Source organism: Symphalangus syndactylus, chromosome 17 (assembly GCF_028878055.3).
Source record: "Symphalangus syndactylus isolate Jambi chromosome 17, NHGRI_mSymSyn1-v2.1_pri, whole genome shotgun sequence".
In the NCBI taxonomy this organism is placed as follows: domain Eukaryota; kingdom Metazoa; phylum Chordata; class Mammalia; order Primates; family Hylobatidae; genus Symphalangus; species Symphalangus syndactylus.
The window spans coordinates 72774329-72791833 of NC_072439.2; the positions used below are offsets into that span (position 1 = coordinate 72774329).

Genomic DNA, 17505 nt, shown 5'->3' on the forward strand with positions numbered 1-17505 from the left:
AACTGTATTAAACGTATTAGGACTCAGCAAAATCAATCAGAAAATGTATTAAGTTTCTATGAGGTTTTTGAGGTCCCTGAGGCTTGGAAGATCCCCTCTTCTGGACTGGCACGTTAGAAGGACACACACACACACACACACACACACAAACACTTGCAAGATGAACACAGAGCAGGTCAGCTGGCTCTTGGCTTTCCCATTACCAGAAGTAGAGCTTGTTCATGCAGTAGCTGCTGCTGCAAGATCTCTAACTGTCTCTGCTCCTCCTCTAACTGTCGCCTGATGTATTCCTGGAGAGGTAGGCAGCAGAGAATTCAGAGGAACAGAAAGAAAGAGAGAAATGAACCAGTAATTTCAAAGGCGACAAGAGCCGCTAAGTAAAGTGTAGAAGGAAGGAGGGGAAAAATACCCAAATACCTCCTTACAAAGCAGGAAGAGTATGTCACATGGAAGCAAATGCATTTCAACATAATGAAAAAGCACAAGCCCCTCTACCTGCAACAGCTGACTGAGACGTCTCAGCAATTTACTGCTACTACTTGGTTTTAACAAGCCCAGCTACATGTTAAAGCTTTTCATTACAGGTTCCTCTCTTTAAGGACTACCTGGAATTAACAATGCTATAAAGTTCAGAGGCTCCTATGCAAGCAGCAGGAATAAGACAATTGTTGAATACCATCATGCACTGTCTTTGTAATGGAACCATCCTGCAGAGTTTCACTGTGCTGTCAGAATGTGATTCTAGCAAAGAGAGAGGGGCCTGCATCAATGACTCAAAGTCATAAAGACCAGAGATAGCATGAGTAGAAAAGCTCTTCTGAAGCAGTGGAAGAGTGGGACTTTGCTGATTTTTCATGCTTCAGTGCTACCTTCAAATCAGATACCGAGGGTTGGGAGAATCGGAAGATCTGGGTATGTCAGGGAAGTCTGTCTGGGTAGAAAGAAAGGCTGAATAGGTGGGCATTGCCAAGGCTGTGCATTTGACTTCTTGAATAGGTGAGCATAATTGCTTGAGGAAGAGTAAAAACCCATGTAAACTGAGCATTCCTCAGAAAAGGTGACCCACACCCCGGAGATGGCTGGTGCTGGGGTTCCCGGGGGGCCATCAGTGGGGCTCCTGGTCCCAGCTGTACCTGTTCATGCTCCGCACGCCTCCTCTCCTCCTCCCGGCGCATCTGCTCCTCATAGTGCCGGCGCTGCTCCCTCTCCTGCTGCTTCCGCAGCTCCTTCTCTCGCCTTTGTTGCTGTGGGGCAACAAGCAGACAACCATGAAAGCAACAGGCCCCGGTGGGGAGTGTCAGGGAGCCAGCAGGAAAAGCTGTTGAACCCCAGACATGAACTTGTAATGAGAGATGCCTAAATGCTCCAAGGCTCTTCTCTCCTGGGTTGTTGGAGACACTGGCAGGCAAGGGGTGACAGAGAGATTCAGTGTCATGCATAACATACTGCCATTTACCATGTAAGTGGACTCTCACCAAGAAGTTCCTGTTAAGTATGTTCTCCCCACGGCTGGTGAGGGTTTTCAAGTCAGGGGTAGAAAACGCCAATGCAAAACAGGTTATTTATTACATATCATCAAGTTGTTTATGAAATTACTTCACAATGCTTAAGTCATTCAATCTTTTTAACACCATGTAACACAAAAATTTCTTAGAGTATGTAAAAATCAGAGAGGTGAAGAGACATATTCAAAGCCATACAGAATTGATGGCAGAAGGTGCAATAGGATTTACTGACTCCCACCTAGTCTGCTGCCTTTTCTCATATATCATGCTGCCTGTCTGTGTTTTCTGGAGTATTCATTATTAAGTGTCAATTTCAAGTTCTTGCTCGAATAAGACCCTTATGCTTGGGAGCCATCATCATCATCATCGTCGTCATCAGTCATCGTCATCACCTCATACAATTACCATGCCTCCAACAGTGGACAGTGTGATAAACAGCTTACATGCTTTATTTCATCTTCACAAAAATAAGTAGATGTCATTATTATCTCCATTTTATCTGAGAAAACTGAGGTACGGAGAGATTAAGTAATTGTTCAAGGTCACACCCAGTAAGTGGCAGAGCTTGATTTCAAAGCCAGACAATGTGACTCCAGCATCTGAGCTCAATCATTACAGAAGACCAAGAAGCCAGAGGAGTGATAGAAAGATCACAAAGCATCTGGCTCTTCATTATACTCTCAGGAAAGGAGAACATTTTAGAAGTTAGAACTCGGCCCAGCAGTTACAGAAGCCAGTGGTTCTCAAGTAGGAGCAGTGCCATTACCCCTCCCTGGAGCATTTGCAACTGTCTAAGGGCATGTGAGGAGGATTTTTGCTGGTTCTGATGACTGAGGAGCATGACTGGCATTTACCATGAGAGGCTAGTGATGCCAAACATCCTGCAATGCACAGGATTGTCACATATTACCAAGTCTTTTCCCATACATCATGGCATTAGTGTGCCTTTTGAGAGGGGCGGCTGACCCTTTGTGTCAGATCCTTTATTGGCTTTGGGATTTCTTTTTCCTCATATATGAAGTTCAGAGGAGACATACCAAGGGGTCCATTCCCTTGTCACATTCTCAACAAGACTTCACTGCATGGCTTAGGAAACATGAGGTACCCAGAGTAGAATAAATTGTGACTGTGTCACACTGAGAAGTTAGCCCACACAACCAGGGAGATAGTTTTGTACATAAGTTCTGTGTCTCAGCCCCAGCTAAACCAACCACAGATATTCAGAATGCCAGAGAAGCCCATGTGGAAGCCTTCCCGATGGAGCTCCTACAGCAATCCTCTGGACCTGCTGTCTTCCAATAACCTCTGGGTCTTGGGAGATAAGCTGTATCTCTTAAGACTCAGTTTCTGTCACTTCCAGATCAACAATGATTTTTCCATCTTTGATTGCAGGAGAAGGAGAGCTATTGGAGGACTTCATGCAGCCAAATGACTTGATCAGACTTGCATTTTCAAAAGGCCTCCCCGCCAGCCATGGAAAGGGGCAAGACTAGAAGCTGAAAAGCAGTGCAAGGCCATTCTGTGGATCTAGGCATAAAATGATAGGGCATCGATGATTTCAGCAAAGGCGGGATGAGAGTCCATGTTTATAATCACTGCTGAGGATGGAGACACAGCCAAGAGGAATAAAGACTAACAACTATACAGGTTGCTGGTCATTCTAATAGGACTTCAGTGGACACCAATTTAGAAACAGAAATTAGAATTAGGCCAAAATAAAATAGGCAGGATTTGGTGACGATAGGTTGTAGGAGGGCAGGTGAAGTCCCCGGCCAAGGGGCACAGTGGACGATGGGATAGAGAAGAGCAGGAAAAGCAGGAGTGGGGTGGGTACCAGCATGAGGCAAGTCCCAGACATGTGAGTATTTGTTTTATAGAAAAATAATACAGGAAGATGCGAGTAGAAAACATCAGCATAGGCACCGACTGAATAATTTGGATTACAGACCCAAAACAGAGACATTTCCAATACTCAACCAAAGTGAATCAGTGCCAGCACAGAGAATAAAATAATTATGTGTACAGATCTGGATCCTGGCAGGAAATAGCCCTAATTTAGCTAACATTTCAAATTTCTTACTCTAACCATCCGTCTCTTTCTTAAGGAAAGGAAAATAATCAAGCCCTTTGAAGAGTTAGCTGATTTTTATGTGAAGGATTTGTATATTTTGAACCCCTTTGCCAGGAATCAATACTGTTTTATAATTACATGCCACTCAGGTCCCTGTGCAAGGTGTATACAGTATTGATTGCAACTCAAGAGCGTCTGGGCTTCCCCAGTACTCTGTAGTTTCTGAGAAAGACACTCAAAAGTAACTAATAATTAATAATGATCTCACTCGGATCAGCCGCCGCTAACACATGGAGGCATCTGCCAGGGCTTTGGTTCCTGTGGTGAGGTTGGAAAAAGAAATCACTTTCCCAACCTTCTGAGGGCACCCTGCCAATTTCCAGCTGCTGTGTCTCAATGTTAATGCCATTCTTGAAAAGATATTTGCTTTCTCTCCTCCTGTGCATGGAACCGTATGAGGGAGGGGATATAAAAAAAACATATCAATGCAAGACCAAGTCCCTGGCCTCAGGCAGACACCTTTACAAAGCTTTGATGACTCTTGCTAGAAGCAGCTCTCTGAGGGCAAGGCCAGTGCTTGATTTCTGCTGTACCCCAACCCCTCACACGGGGGCCTGGCACCTGGCAGGTGCACCTAAGAGTTTGTTGAGCTGAACAGAGTAAGAAACTTGAGGGAAAAGACAACATAGTATCCTCTTAAATTTCTTTGTAGAATTTTCCCTCCTATCAATACTGATGGTATGGCTACCTTTCCATACCTTATAGTATGGTTATTTGAATATATCTTACCAACTTTGCAATCTAGATTGAGAGCTGTTTGTGGGCAAGATCTCTGTTCCACCTGTTTTTATCTCGCATTGTTTCCGTATCAGGCCAGCCACCAGTGATATTTGTTGTGTTGAGTACTGCAAACTGGATAAGTAATAGAAGAGGGGAAAGCCCTGCAGAGCTTTGTGCCAGACCTTTACTCTTTAATGCCCTCCTTAAGTAGCTCTTATTGGCAGGAACATTCTTTTATATTGAACACAGACAGAACTGGAGAATGTTCTTCTAAAAAGAGTCACCTACAGTTGGCACTGGCATGTATCTGTTTGCCATCTTAAAGGCATGAAAAATAAAATAAGGGAATGAGTCTAAACTGGAAAAAAAGGGAAAGGGGAGAATCAAATAGCATTCCTAGATCTTATTCAGATTATATATAATGAAGATAGTGGTCCTGCTATCGGAAAAGAATGGCTTAAACCAACTACTCTAAAACTGTTGGCAGATTCTCCACCTATATTGAACTGCCTAGAAGTATATTTTCATCCATGTCTTCTTGTAGGCATTGCCAAAAGATATATTCCTTAAAATTGGACATTCAGTGGCTTCTTAAAAGTTTCTTAATTTTTTTTTCCGGTGGAGAGATGATGGATAGAACCTACTGTTAAAAGTTTTCCAGGCCCTAACAACTGTTACCTTACTCTATGGAGCAGATAATCAGGGACTTCATGTCCCTTTTGTCTTCTGTTGATGTTCACCAAGGATGATTTCTTTCTACGACAATTCCTTTTTATTTTTATTTTAAAATATTTTAAATTTCTTATTTTAAACATTAGAGAAAGGCATGAAATATTTAAAAGTTCTTAAATATTTATGATTGACATGTAATAATTGGACATATTTATGGGGTATAATGTGATGTTTAGATACATATATAAATTATGTAATGATCAAGTCAGTGTAATTAGCATATCTACCATCTTAAACGCTTATCATTTCTTTGTGATGAGAGTATTCAAAAACCTTTTATAGCTATTTTGAAATATGTAATACGTTGTGAATTTCAGCCATCCTCTTATGCAATAGAACACCAGCACTTATTCCTCTTGTCTACAGCTTTGCACCCATTGACCAGTCTGTCACCACTGCCCCCTGCCAATCCTCTGGTAACCACTATTCTACTCTTTCCTTCTATAAGAGTGACATCTTAGATTCCACCAGTGAGTGAGATCATATGGTATTTGTGCTTCTGTGCCTGGCACCGTTCACTTAATATAATGTCCTCCAGGTTCACCTACGTTGCTGCAAACAACAGAATCTCACTTTTTTATGGATGAATAGTACTTCATTTTATATAAGTACCACATTTTCTTTATTTACGCATCCACTGATGGACACTCGGGTTCATTCCATACCTTATCTATTGTGAATAGTGCTGCAATAAACAAAGGAGCACAGCTTTTTTTTTTTTTTTTTTTTGTTTTGTTTTGAGATGGAGTCTCGCTCTGTCACCCAGGCTGGAGTGCAGTGGTGCAATCTCGGCTCACTGCAAGCTCCGCCTCCCGGGTTCACGCCATTCTCCTGCCTCAGCCTCCCGAGTAGCTGGGACTACAGGCACCCGCCACCACGCCTGGCTAATTTTTTGTATTTTCAGTAGAGATGGGGTTTCACCGTGTTAGCCAAGATGGTCTGGATCTCCTGACCTCATGATCCACCTTCCTTGGCTTCCCAAAGTGCTGGGATTACAGGCATGAGCCACTGCACCCGGCCACAGCTATCTCTTGAACACACAGACTTCCCTTCCTCTGGCTATGTACCAGTGGTGGGATTGCTGGATCTGGGGATCTACTGGAGGCAGTTTTGATCCTCCCTATGAACGCTCCCCTCACTCTACCTCTAGGTGGAGGCTGTGTGGCTACACTTTCAAGCATGTGAATTTGTTAGTTAATTTTAATGAGGGAATAGCAATTTTGTCCCTGTTATTCAGGAGGCCCTCAAAGGTAATACATTTATCCCAAATTGGCTATGTAGAATTTTTGCTGTTTAAATTCCTTGCAGAGAATATCACCTCAACCCTTAAATTCTGAATTGTTATTAGAGGTCTAGTTTTAAGAAATAATCCTCATGCATATTCCTCACAAGGGCTGTGGAGTCAGTCTTTCCTTTTTTTTTTCTTTAAATGCTCTTCTTAGATTACTTTAGATAAGCAGAAAAGTACGCATCTACACCAGGGTGTTCTAGTTCTCATAGAAGTGACTTTGATGAACTGCAATGCCATAAAATTGCATTTTATGATGTCTTCAAAATAGCTGAATAAAGCTAACCACTGCATTTATGCCAGGAATATTACCTCAGACATTATTCATTGCACTACTTACTAGGGCAAGTTTATAGTTTTTGGTGCGATCTCAGAAAGCTTGCCTGAGTAACTGGTATACTCTTATCTGATGGACAACATGAATCTCCACCACTTCACATCTGTCTCTTTTCTTGAGTGTCAGGCCTAAGAGCAGATTGGTGACCACCCCAGGCAACAGCGCTGGATGCCACGTTGTGCAGGCATTCTGTGCACTGACCCCGCTCCTGCCTGCATCTTCTTTCTCCTTTCTACTTTATATTCCCTTCTACGTTGTCTTCTTGTTTATTTTACTTTTAATTGCTGTATTAATCTCTTTAAGCACCTTAAGTCCTCCTTTTGGGATGAGGAAAATTCATAAAGAAGAATATAAGCCAAAAAATGAGAAACAAACCTTGGCCCTGGTCCATCTTTTATATACATCACATTTCCCATTATATGGACTCAAGTGATATCCACATCTGAGAATTAGTATCCTATAGCTGCAATGCAATGTGTCACTGGGAGAGAGGAGTAGGCAAGAGAGGCAACAGGGCTTGGGGAAAAGAATAAAATGGTTTGGAAACAGACTAGATTCTGGTCCTGCACTGCCACCAGTATGAACACTGAAGACCACATAGCAGCGCTCTGTAAATATGTGTTTGATGGCCGGGTGTGGTGGCTTACACCTGTAATCCCAGCACTTTGGGAGGCCAAGGCAGGCAGATCACCTGAGGTCAGGAGTTCGAGACCAGCCTGGCCAACATGGTGAAAACCCGTCTCTACTAAAAATACAAAAATTAGCCGGGTATGATGGTGCGTGCCTGTAATTCCAGCTACTTGGGAGGCTGAGGCAGGAGAATTGCTTGAACCTGGGAGGCAGAGTTTGCAGTGAGCCGAGATCGTGCCTGGGTGACAGAGTGAGACTTCGTTTAAAAAAAAAAAAAAAAAAGATGTATGAGTGAATGTTGTTTGACCTTGAGTAAGTCACCTTCAGCTAAACTTTCAAGGAGGGGGTAGATTAAGTAATCTTGCAAATCTGTTCATTCTAAGAGTCTGAGTAAGGTGATGCTACATTGCAAAGCAAAAATCTAACCATTCAGAGTGAAACGAAGCAGAATTCTTATTTGCCCTTGGAGAGCTCCTGTTGCTTTTCATCTTGGGTGACCCCCTGAAAGCGGTGAGAGGAAACCCCACTGTGACTGCGGAAGACCTGAGTTGGCCCCCAGAGGACAAGAAAACGGCTGGTGCAAGATCAAGTCAGGCTCCTTGGGAAGTACCTCAAACCATCCCCTCCACCCAGGGGCTCTCTGTTCAAAGATACTCAGAATGAAAGGACCCAGTTGTGGTCTTTTGAATTGACTGCACATCACACATGCCCCTCACTTTAAATAGGACTGTTCTGTATAAGCTTCACGGGAGCTATACTTGTGATGAGAGGTATTCCAGCTTCTGGGCATTCCGTTTTCCCATTTAACATTGCTAAAGTTTTAGTTTTGGGAACATCATTATAAACCAATGACTACAGGGTAAGGGCATGATTCCTTGTGACTAAAACTGGGGTTCCAAACCATTTTTTATGTAAGGACACAAGAGTGATGGGGAAGCAGTCTGGCACCTCTGAATTCACTATATGACAATGAAATAAAAACAAAAAGAATAATAACTATGAATAATAATGAAGAACACTTATGTAGTGCATCCTATGATGCCAAGCACTGTACTCATATTAACTCATTTAATTCTCACCAAAACCCTTTGAGGCAGGTAATACTGTCATCACCCCCATTTGACAGATAAGGAAACTGAGGCACGTCTAGGCCAATATCTTGCCCAAGTTCACTCGGTTGGTAAGGGCAAGGCCAGGACTTATATTCTGTGCCTGGCTCTTGCCATGCTGCCTCATTTGGGTCCACAAGAAGCAGGTTGACACATGGTATATACAAAGTAAAAGATACTCTCTAATGCTTTTTAAAGTTGCCATTTTCCCCTTTCTGTCTTTACTTGTTACCTACCTTAACTTGTTACCTACCTTAAAGCTACCATAGCTTTCCCAGTGTTCTCAGAAATAGTAATCAGAGAACATTGGGAAAGCTCAACAGGCTGGATATAACTCATTGCTTTCTTTCTACACCTACTTTACACCATGAGAGATAAACTATCCAACCTACCCTTTGAGAGCTTTCCTGAAAAATTACTGCCTAAATGAAGCCTCTTCTTTGTGCTCACAGGCCAACTTTTGATTAGCACACAGCCCCATGGCTAAGCACTGTCAAGTACAGGTGTGCAAACTGGTCTTTGCAGACACAGAAACAGGCATGACAATTCTAAACAGATTGAGCTTCACGGAGGCGTGTGGAGGAATTCTCATCCTGCCTCTTCCATGGATGCTAGTCAATGTGATTATTCACAAACTCCTTAACGTCTCTGAGCCTCAGTTTCTCCAGGGAGAACAACCACATGGGATTTCCTGGGTATCATACAGAGGAGCAAGAATGGCCTGATGGACATCCCTAGTATCTACGACTCTGAATGTTAGTGCGAAAGTCAAATGCAGGTGAAATCCCCAAATTCCTACTGTCGTCATTCTGAAGCCTTAGTATGAGACCCTCAGACTGAGTCCTATGAAGACAAGCCAGTTATAAACCAGTTTATTAATACAGTGTTTACAGAGAGGGCCACTCCAGTACTCCCCAGATGATACTAAAGATGCTAACTTATATGTAGAAAGGTTGCAGGAACTGGTAACATTTGTAGAAAAACATTATTAGTGTCTTCACACATTTCTAGGGCAGAGATGCAGGGAATTTTAGTTTTATTTGGCACAACCTGTATTAATGCAGGGATATCACAAGAACTTGAATCAATGAAAAGATAAATCTTCCAACATTAGGAGTTGTTCAAAAATAGAATGTGCTGCCTCAAGCCCACGGACATACAAGGAAAGATTATATGTTAAACAGGTTAGATAACCCTGTTTGAAGAATATTGCAAAAGGAATTCTTGCTTTGAGAGAAGAATTGGCTGAGATCACTTTTGAGGTTCCTAATGTTCCCCAGCCTCTATGATTCTATAAAACCACTCACTAAAGAAAACAAGAGTCAAAATAAAAGCAATTCGATTTAAATGCCATGTGAAATAAGATTTCATATGAAACTATTTTGTTGTCATAGTTCTATGGTTAGGAATAACTAAGAAGACTGTGAATACACAGAACATGTAGACTAGATGTAATAAAGGTGGTTCTGTGAAGACCCCAGACAATGGAAGGTAGGTCTGTGTGATGTCCATTGCATGCAGGCACTAAAAAGCCATCCCTGCTTTCCATGCAAGGTACTCTAGATACACCAAGGATCAGCAACTGCCTAACTCCAGGTTTTTTTCAGTATGAAATGCTGTTAAGTGTAAAACAGTAGCGTACTCTACCTTCCTATGTCTTAAAAGCGTAGGCAGGAGCCTGGGCAAAAGGACTCCAGATTTCAGTAGCATTTTACACTACAAAATAGGGATGTCAGCCCAACTTCCGCACTGTGGCAGGAAACCCCTCCCATCACAGGATCCAGGTGACAAAGCGGACAAAGTCAGAACTCCTTTGGCACAACACATAAGTTAGAACAAGAAGCCCTTTTGGGAACCACTGGGAGGTGGGGTTTCCTTATATCCATGCAGATGACACGGCTCCCTGAAACACAAGTGTGATTTACATGTGCATGCGATTACTGACCATTATCCAAAGCCCATGGGCACGCTTTGTCCTGGACAATGAGCATCTGGTTTGCCAGGATGGTTCCCAGCTGTTTCATAATTTCTGTTCAGTTACTGAAATAACAGAGCAAAAGCCCAGCTAGAAAGTGTTCAATCTTGTGTTGATGCTAATGACATCCAGGAATAAAAAGCTGCGCTGCCTCCAACTAGCCAGCCACTGCTCACAGGACACACTGGGACACCTGTGGTTAATGATTAAGTGAATTAAGGGCCACTTCTCGGCAGTGCTGATGTGTCCACGCTCCAGGCTCTGAGACGGGGGAATTATTCTTGCTCACAGTGCTTTCCTCTGGCTTGGGGCCTGGGAGTGTGGTCCAGTGGGTAGAAATGCTGCACTGGCAAAAACCCACACGATTTTCCTGTCTCCTGCTTGTGCCCACTGTACTTGCTCAGGCTGCATTCAGCGTCAAGCCCTCACCCTGGAAAGAGATGACCCAGGGCAGCAATAACAAAGCAGGTAATGAGAAGCAGGATTCTTCCCTTCACATGTAACACTCTCCTTGAACTTATTCAGGTGTTTACTCAGTGCCAGGTACTGTTCTAAGTGGTTTGTATGTATTACATCCCATTTTATAAATGGTCAAACTGAGGCATAGAGAAGTCATGTCTTGCTCAAAATTACAAAGGCAGTAAGTGGCAGAGCTGAGATTCAAACCCGGGCAATGTCTTACTGAACTGCCACGTTCTCACCTTTTTGGTGAAAGGGTCACTCGGAAGGTACTATTTCCTTGATGCAAGAAACTTGTTATTCACTCAGCACAAGATCTCTGTTTCTTATGAACTTTATTTAGATATTGTTAGCAAATGAAATTTCATGCAGCCACTTGGTGGCAATGATGGGATCATAATTATGCAGTGTTGGAAATGACAGCAAGAAATACTGATGAGATAATCCATCAGAAGGCAGTTTCTCCAGGGGAAGGTCGTCTAGGTTTCACTGGGAAAAGGAGACTTCCCAAGCTGGCAGTTGACCCTACTAAACAAGCTAAACAAGACATCCGCAAAAGGATGAAGAATGGGCCGCCTCCTTGTCCTGACAAGGCCAGGACTGCAGGCTAAGTCACCAGCAGACAGACAGCCCAGTAAGACATAATGAAAATGTGCTCTGGAAAAACGCCTTCAAAAGGGGATAAAAAAGTCAAGGTTTTACACAAAACAGGGAAGGTACATTAAGGAATTAAGGAAGACAGGGAATGGGGAAATGCTATCTATAGACAGCACCATTAAAATGAAAAACAAAATTAACAGTACTATACTTTGAAATCATCAGTTCCAAAATAACAATAAAATATTCACCCAAGAATATCAATCCAGTTTTTGTGTTAGGCATTGTACCAAGTCCTCTGTATTTATGGTTTCATTTACTTCTCAACAATCCTGAAAAGTAAATATTATTTTACCAAATGTGCATGTAAGGAAGCTGAGGTTCAGAGAGGTTAAGTAATTTGCCAAAGACCACACAGCTAGGATTAAATCTTGGCCTTGGCCTGTAAAGATAGTGTATTTTACCTCTACATGAACCTAAAGTTGGCCATCTAAGAACTATTAGACATTTATTGCTCTTAATGATATAACTGAATTCCTCCCAGTATTATAACAAATATTCTTCCCGAAGCATGGAAAGAAGCTTACCTATTTACATTTATTTTAATAAATCCAAAAAGGTTTTACTGTAGCACATAAAGGAGTTCAAACTTTGGAAATTTGTTTCTTGACTTTGGTCAAAGGCACCTACGCCAATAACAAGAACAACTCATATTTATTGAGGGCTCACTATGTGTTAGTGATGTTGGCAGGCTTTCTGTGAATTAACTCATTTAATTTTCACAGAAGCCCTATGAGGTAAATGCTATTGTTATTTCTTGCTTTACAGATGAGGAAACTGTAAAACAGGAAAGTTAAAAAACTTACTCAGGTCACACACCTAATAAGGAAGAAAGCTGGGATTTGACCCCTGGCAGTCTTAGGTTCTAGAGTCCATGCTGTTAACCAAAATACAATGTCACTCTCTACCGAATTTTGCCAAATGCTCTGCTGTCCCAGGACTTTCCAGAGCATCAATATGCTGTCCTGCACTGTGATTCTTAAAGAAACTTGCAGCTTTCCCACCACCTCACCACTCTTTTGTGGGTGGAGGCTGTCTAGGAGCGTTTGGAAGAAGCTACTAAGGTTCCAAAGAACAACCTTCCACACCAGTGGCTTCTCTGGGTTTGGGCTTCAGCTTGCACAGCTGAACTGCTGTGAGACTGGCTTGGTTACCCCCTAAGAGAAGAGTGAATGGTGACCAGGCACGGTGGTTCATACCTGTAATCCCAGCACTCTGGGAGACCAGGACAGGCAGATCACTTGAGGCCAGGAGATTGAGACCAGCCTGGCTAATATGGTAAAACCCTATCTCTACTAAAAACACACAGACTAGCTGGGCGTGGTGGAGCGTACCTGTAATCCCAGCTACTCGGATGGCCGAGGCATAAAGATTGCTTGAATCTGGGAGGCGGAGGTTGCAGTGAGCTGAGATGCTCGTGCCACTGCACTCCAACCTGGGTGACAGAGTAGACTCCATCTCAAAAAATAATTAAAAAAGAAAAAGAAAAAAGGAAAAATGTATGGTAACAGAGAATGTGAACAAAAAGCTGACAGCAAATGGATGAGTATGGAATTATGACGAATTCCAACACAAGCATAAGGTGGGTCTCGTTAGAAGTATTTAAGCTGGGCCGGGCGCGGTGGCTCACGCTTGTAATCCCAGCACTTTGGGAGGCCGAGGCGGGCGGATCACGAGGTCAGGAGATCGAGACCACGGTGAAACCCCGTCTCTACTAAAAATACAAAAAAATTAGCCGGGCGTGGTGGCGGGCGCCTGTAGTCCCAGCTACTCGGAGAGGCTGAGGCAGGAGAATGGCGTGAACCCGGGAGGCGGAGCTTGCAGTGAGCCGAGATGGCGCCACTGCACTCCAGCCTGGGCGACAGAGCAAGACTCTGTCTCAAAAAAAAAAAAAAAAAAAAAAAAAGAAGTATTTAAGCTGAATTTGACCAGTCCTCAAAAGTGAGGTCTGTCCAGCTTTTGGCAGTCAATAAAGTTCTTTTATATCCAGTTTTCTGGTTAATCCTCAGGACAACTTTGGTGGTGGGAACAAGCTTTGCTACTGACATCCCTGTAGAGCTCAGGAAGTGGAGGTGTGGGGAGAATAAGAACTGCCAGGGCACGCAGGTAGTAGTAGTAGTACATGGTGGCCCTCAAAAGTTGACGTCTTTTCACTCCAAGTGCATATCTACTGACTCCCTGGGCAGGTTGCTTCCCTTCCCAGAAACAGACAGTAAATGAAAGCATTTCTAGGGAGTATTACACAAAAACTATGTTTTAAATATCCTCTTTGTCATTTGAAACCAAAAGATGCTGTTGTCTTCCTGACCTCTGAGCAGCATTCTGCAGAGCTGGCCCCTTTAATTCCATCCTTATGCTTGAATACTAAATCTTTGCTTCTGTGGCATCAAACTCTCCAGGCATTCCTTCCACTTCCTTATCAAATTTGTCTGCTGTCTCTTCCTTGCCTGTTCTGAGTTCTTAGAGCTCAGGCCCACACTCTCTTCTCATGTGTACTTTTATTACCACAAACCAATAATTCCTATTTTTCTTATCTTTGACCCCTCTTCTATGGCCATCTCTACATAATCCAACTGCATGGATTGTACTACTACTATTACTGTTGGCTGCTCTTCCTCATCCCTGATATCTAATCAACTTGCACATCCTGCATGGTCCACAGGCTACATTTGTCTCAAACGTGTCCACTTTTCTCAATCCCCACTCTACCATCATCTGTCCAAAGCATCACACTCTCTGGCCTGGACTAACTTGCCTCCTCCATTTACTCTTGCTTCTTTCCAGCACCAACTGCAGCAGCCAAAGTTTCATTTGAAAAAAGGCAGATCTGATTCTATTCCCTTAGTGAAGACACATCAATGGTTTCCCACTCTTCTTAGAATAAAATTCAAAAGTAATCAACATGGTCTACAAAGCCCTGCATGACTGTGCCATGGCTTCCCTGCCTGGTATCTCTCCATGCCCCACTCCCTCCTCTAGCGGGACTCTGACCAAGCCAGGTGAGGCTCCCCCGCTGTGGCATGCTCTTTTAGCATGCCACTCTCCTCCACCATAGCAGTCATTGCTATGATGATAAATGATTACTTGGCTGATTATTTGCGCTTAGTGCCTTTTTCCCTCACAGATCTAATCGTCACAATGGGAGACTGTATTTCTAGTGTCTAGCATGGTGCCCACACAACAGAGGTGTTCACTTAATATTTGTCAAATGACTACCTACAGACCCCAGGAAAAGGTTTTAATTCAACCTCATGCTTAAAAACAGCAACAACAATTGAGTCTAACATCCTTGAAAGCCTCAGTCACGATAAAAAGTTAGAGGCTTAGAGAGCATTTACATTTTTAGGCTGCCAGGCTCTTACTTTGTACATTAATGCTCCACAATTACTGGTCAATAAGATACAGGTGATATCTCTTCAAAAAAAAAAAAAAAAAAACCATTCATGGGATGGAGCCAAAGTGTATATTTTTTGGCCAGATAGAACTGGTTATTTTTATAACTGGACAATGTTAGGATGGTCTTGAGGGGCACTACATGAGAATGTTGGTGTCCTGAAAGAGTCTCGAGAGAATAAAACGTACTACCAGGGAGCAGGTGCTTCTGGGGTCTATTTGATTCATTCCTGTGACTTAAAGCCATGCTCCCCAAAATGAAAGTATAGAATGTGCTCAGCAATTTGAAACACATATATAAATCACTAATATCATTTCAAAATGCTTGAGCAGAATCAAACATCACCACAAACTTGCTCAAGATTACCAGAGTAGAAGCCTTGACCCCGAAGGCTCCCATTCTTGGATCCTAACTCCATGATACAGAATGAAACGATGTATTTTGTTTATGCCAAGTACTAGAAATCCTTATTGAGCTGAGTAAAACTAGAAGAGGTCCTCCTTGTACTTTTTCTCACCATTGATGGACTCATTCACTTTAGCTGGGTTTAATCAAGTTCCTGGAACTTTGTTATAGGTTGTACTTCAACACTGGTCAAAAGCTGAGTCTTCTCTCCACCATTTAATTGGCCTGAAGCCACGTCCTTTTCATAAAGCTGATCAGTGACCACATTCATGTATATTCAAAGTCCTTCTAAGAATACATAGACACTGATTTAGAGCTTAGCCGAAACCACATGATTACTCATAAATAGTAAAGGACGTGCAGGGCTTCCTTAGAAACTCTCTGGTGGGAGGTGACATTTGAGATCACCAAATACAAAAGCTACAACCTACATAGTCCTGTGTGACCAAAGGGGTAGCTAAGTGGGAATGTTTTTCCTACAAAACGAAAAATGACTCACAATGAAGCTAAATTCTCAAGCTGAACTATGGGCTTTAACAGTTTCTATGTGACAACGTAGTCCAAGTTCCTACTCGGGACACCAGAAACACAAGTGGTCACCAAAGGCCAGGGAAGCAGACATAGAAGGGGACCTGGCAGGAGCAGGACACAGCAGAAGAGTTCCTGGTGCGAGAGAATGTCATGACTTAGGGGTTCAGAATTTACAGCTGTCTGAGTACTTAGTATTCCTTGTTCTTCTCCACTGCACTATAGAATAAGATGAAGGATCAAAAGAGAAAGCTGGTATAATCTATCAATGCTCTGTGGCCGGAAGCATTCCTGCTTCTGGTATGGAGCCAAGGCTCATGTCCATTGGTACACACAGCAAAAGGCTTGTGCCCTCATGCATGCTGGCGGACGTCTTCTGTGCAAGCCAGGATTGACAGGGTGTGTCTCTGGATGCACATGTCTCAGTGAGCTGAACTCTGACTTGCTCTGTGGTAGAGGTTCAAGCAAATGCCACAAGAGAAGAGACACAAAGGAGGCCTTGGCAATAGCTCTGACTGGGAGCACGAGACAGAACCCAGGTCAAAGGTGAGCATCTGTTCAGCACAGATTCTGTGCCCTTGCGCAGAACTCCTTAAATATTCAGGGTAAAAGACCATAGGCGTAGAGGCCAGATGAGGGATGTAGAAAAGCATACCAACTCTGACTTATCAGTAGAGAGACAGAACACATGCAGTGACTTGGTGCTTAGGCTCTGCAGGCCAATCCCCTGGATCTGAAACCTGGTTTTCTTCTCAACCTTTAACAAGTTATTAACCTCTCTAAGACTCAGCTGCATCATCTTTAGACTGGAGATTATTGTGAGGATTAAATGAGACAATTCGTGTAAAGTACTAAAGACGGTACCCTGCAACATGGGACCAATTACTTCCCTCCCTGAACCTCAGTTTCTTCTTTGTTAAATGGGGATTATATGAGTTTTGCACGAGAGATAATCGATATAGGAAAAGAGATAATGATAGTAGATGAGATACTGGCTATAAGCAAAGCATCCTGCCTGGTACTTGACATACTAAAATCACTCAATAATTGTAAACATTGAGTATTATTGTTGCTGGACTGATACTGATATTCAAGGGACGTAATGAGGTTGATGGGATTTACTGCAAACTGGAACTGAGGCCCTCACTGATTTAAACCAGGGAGGCTGGACCTTGATGTACCACTTAAAAAGCAATCTGCTGCTGGTGACTGCAATTCACCACCCTCTAAGTCTTCAGTGGCCACCTGACAAAGCAAGTGAATTGCTGCAAGCCCGTTAATGAGAAGCAAGCTGGTGTTTGGGAAACCTGTAAAATTACTATCCCATTACCGTGCAGTTAGCGCGCCTTTCATCTGCTGCCCAACTTCCCCAATAGATATGCTCTCTCGGTTTCCTAATTGTCTAGAGGCTTTGATTTATCTGGCAGAGGAAGGAGGCCTGAGAGATCTGGGCAAAGTTCTGGGAAGGACGCTTTAACAAATGTCTGTAAGACCACAAGGTGAGAGTCTGGCCCAGGACAAGGCATGCAGCCAACTGTGGCTAGCAGTATGGCTTCCCAACAGATGAGCAGTGTCTGCTGCTACAGGCAGGTCTTGCCCACAGGGTGGAGGACAGGCCCTGGGTACTAAGGGATG

At 43.1% G+C, this 17505-nt stretch overlaps 1 protein-coding gene across 10 annotated transcripts in view; it reads right to left on the bottom strand.

The window, feature by feature from the left end:
• TNIK (TRAF2 and NCK interacting kinase) overlaps positions 1-17505 on the bottom strand; it is a 409664-nt gene that overhangs the window by 87382 nt on the left and 304777 nt on the right. For 6 of the 10 annotated variants that reach the window (XM_063621582.1, XM_063621579.1, XM_063621576.1 and 3 more), the window contains 2 exons: positions 1134-1244; positions 204-290 (listed from right to left, as the gene is read on the bottom strand). In XM_063621582.1, coding sequence (XP_063477652.1) covers positions 204-290; positions 1134-1244 — 198 coding nt within the window. The remainder of the gene's footprint in view (positions 1-203; positions 291-1133; positions 1245-17505) is intronic. The other 4 variants (XM_063621578.1, XM_063621584.1, XM_063621583.1 and 1 more) reach the window with 1 other exon arrangement.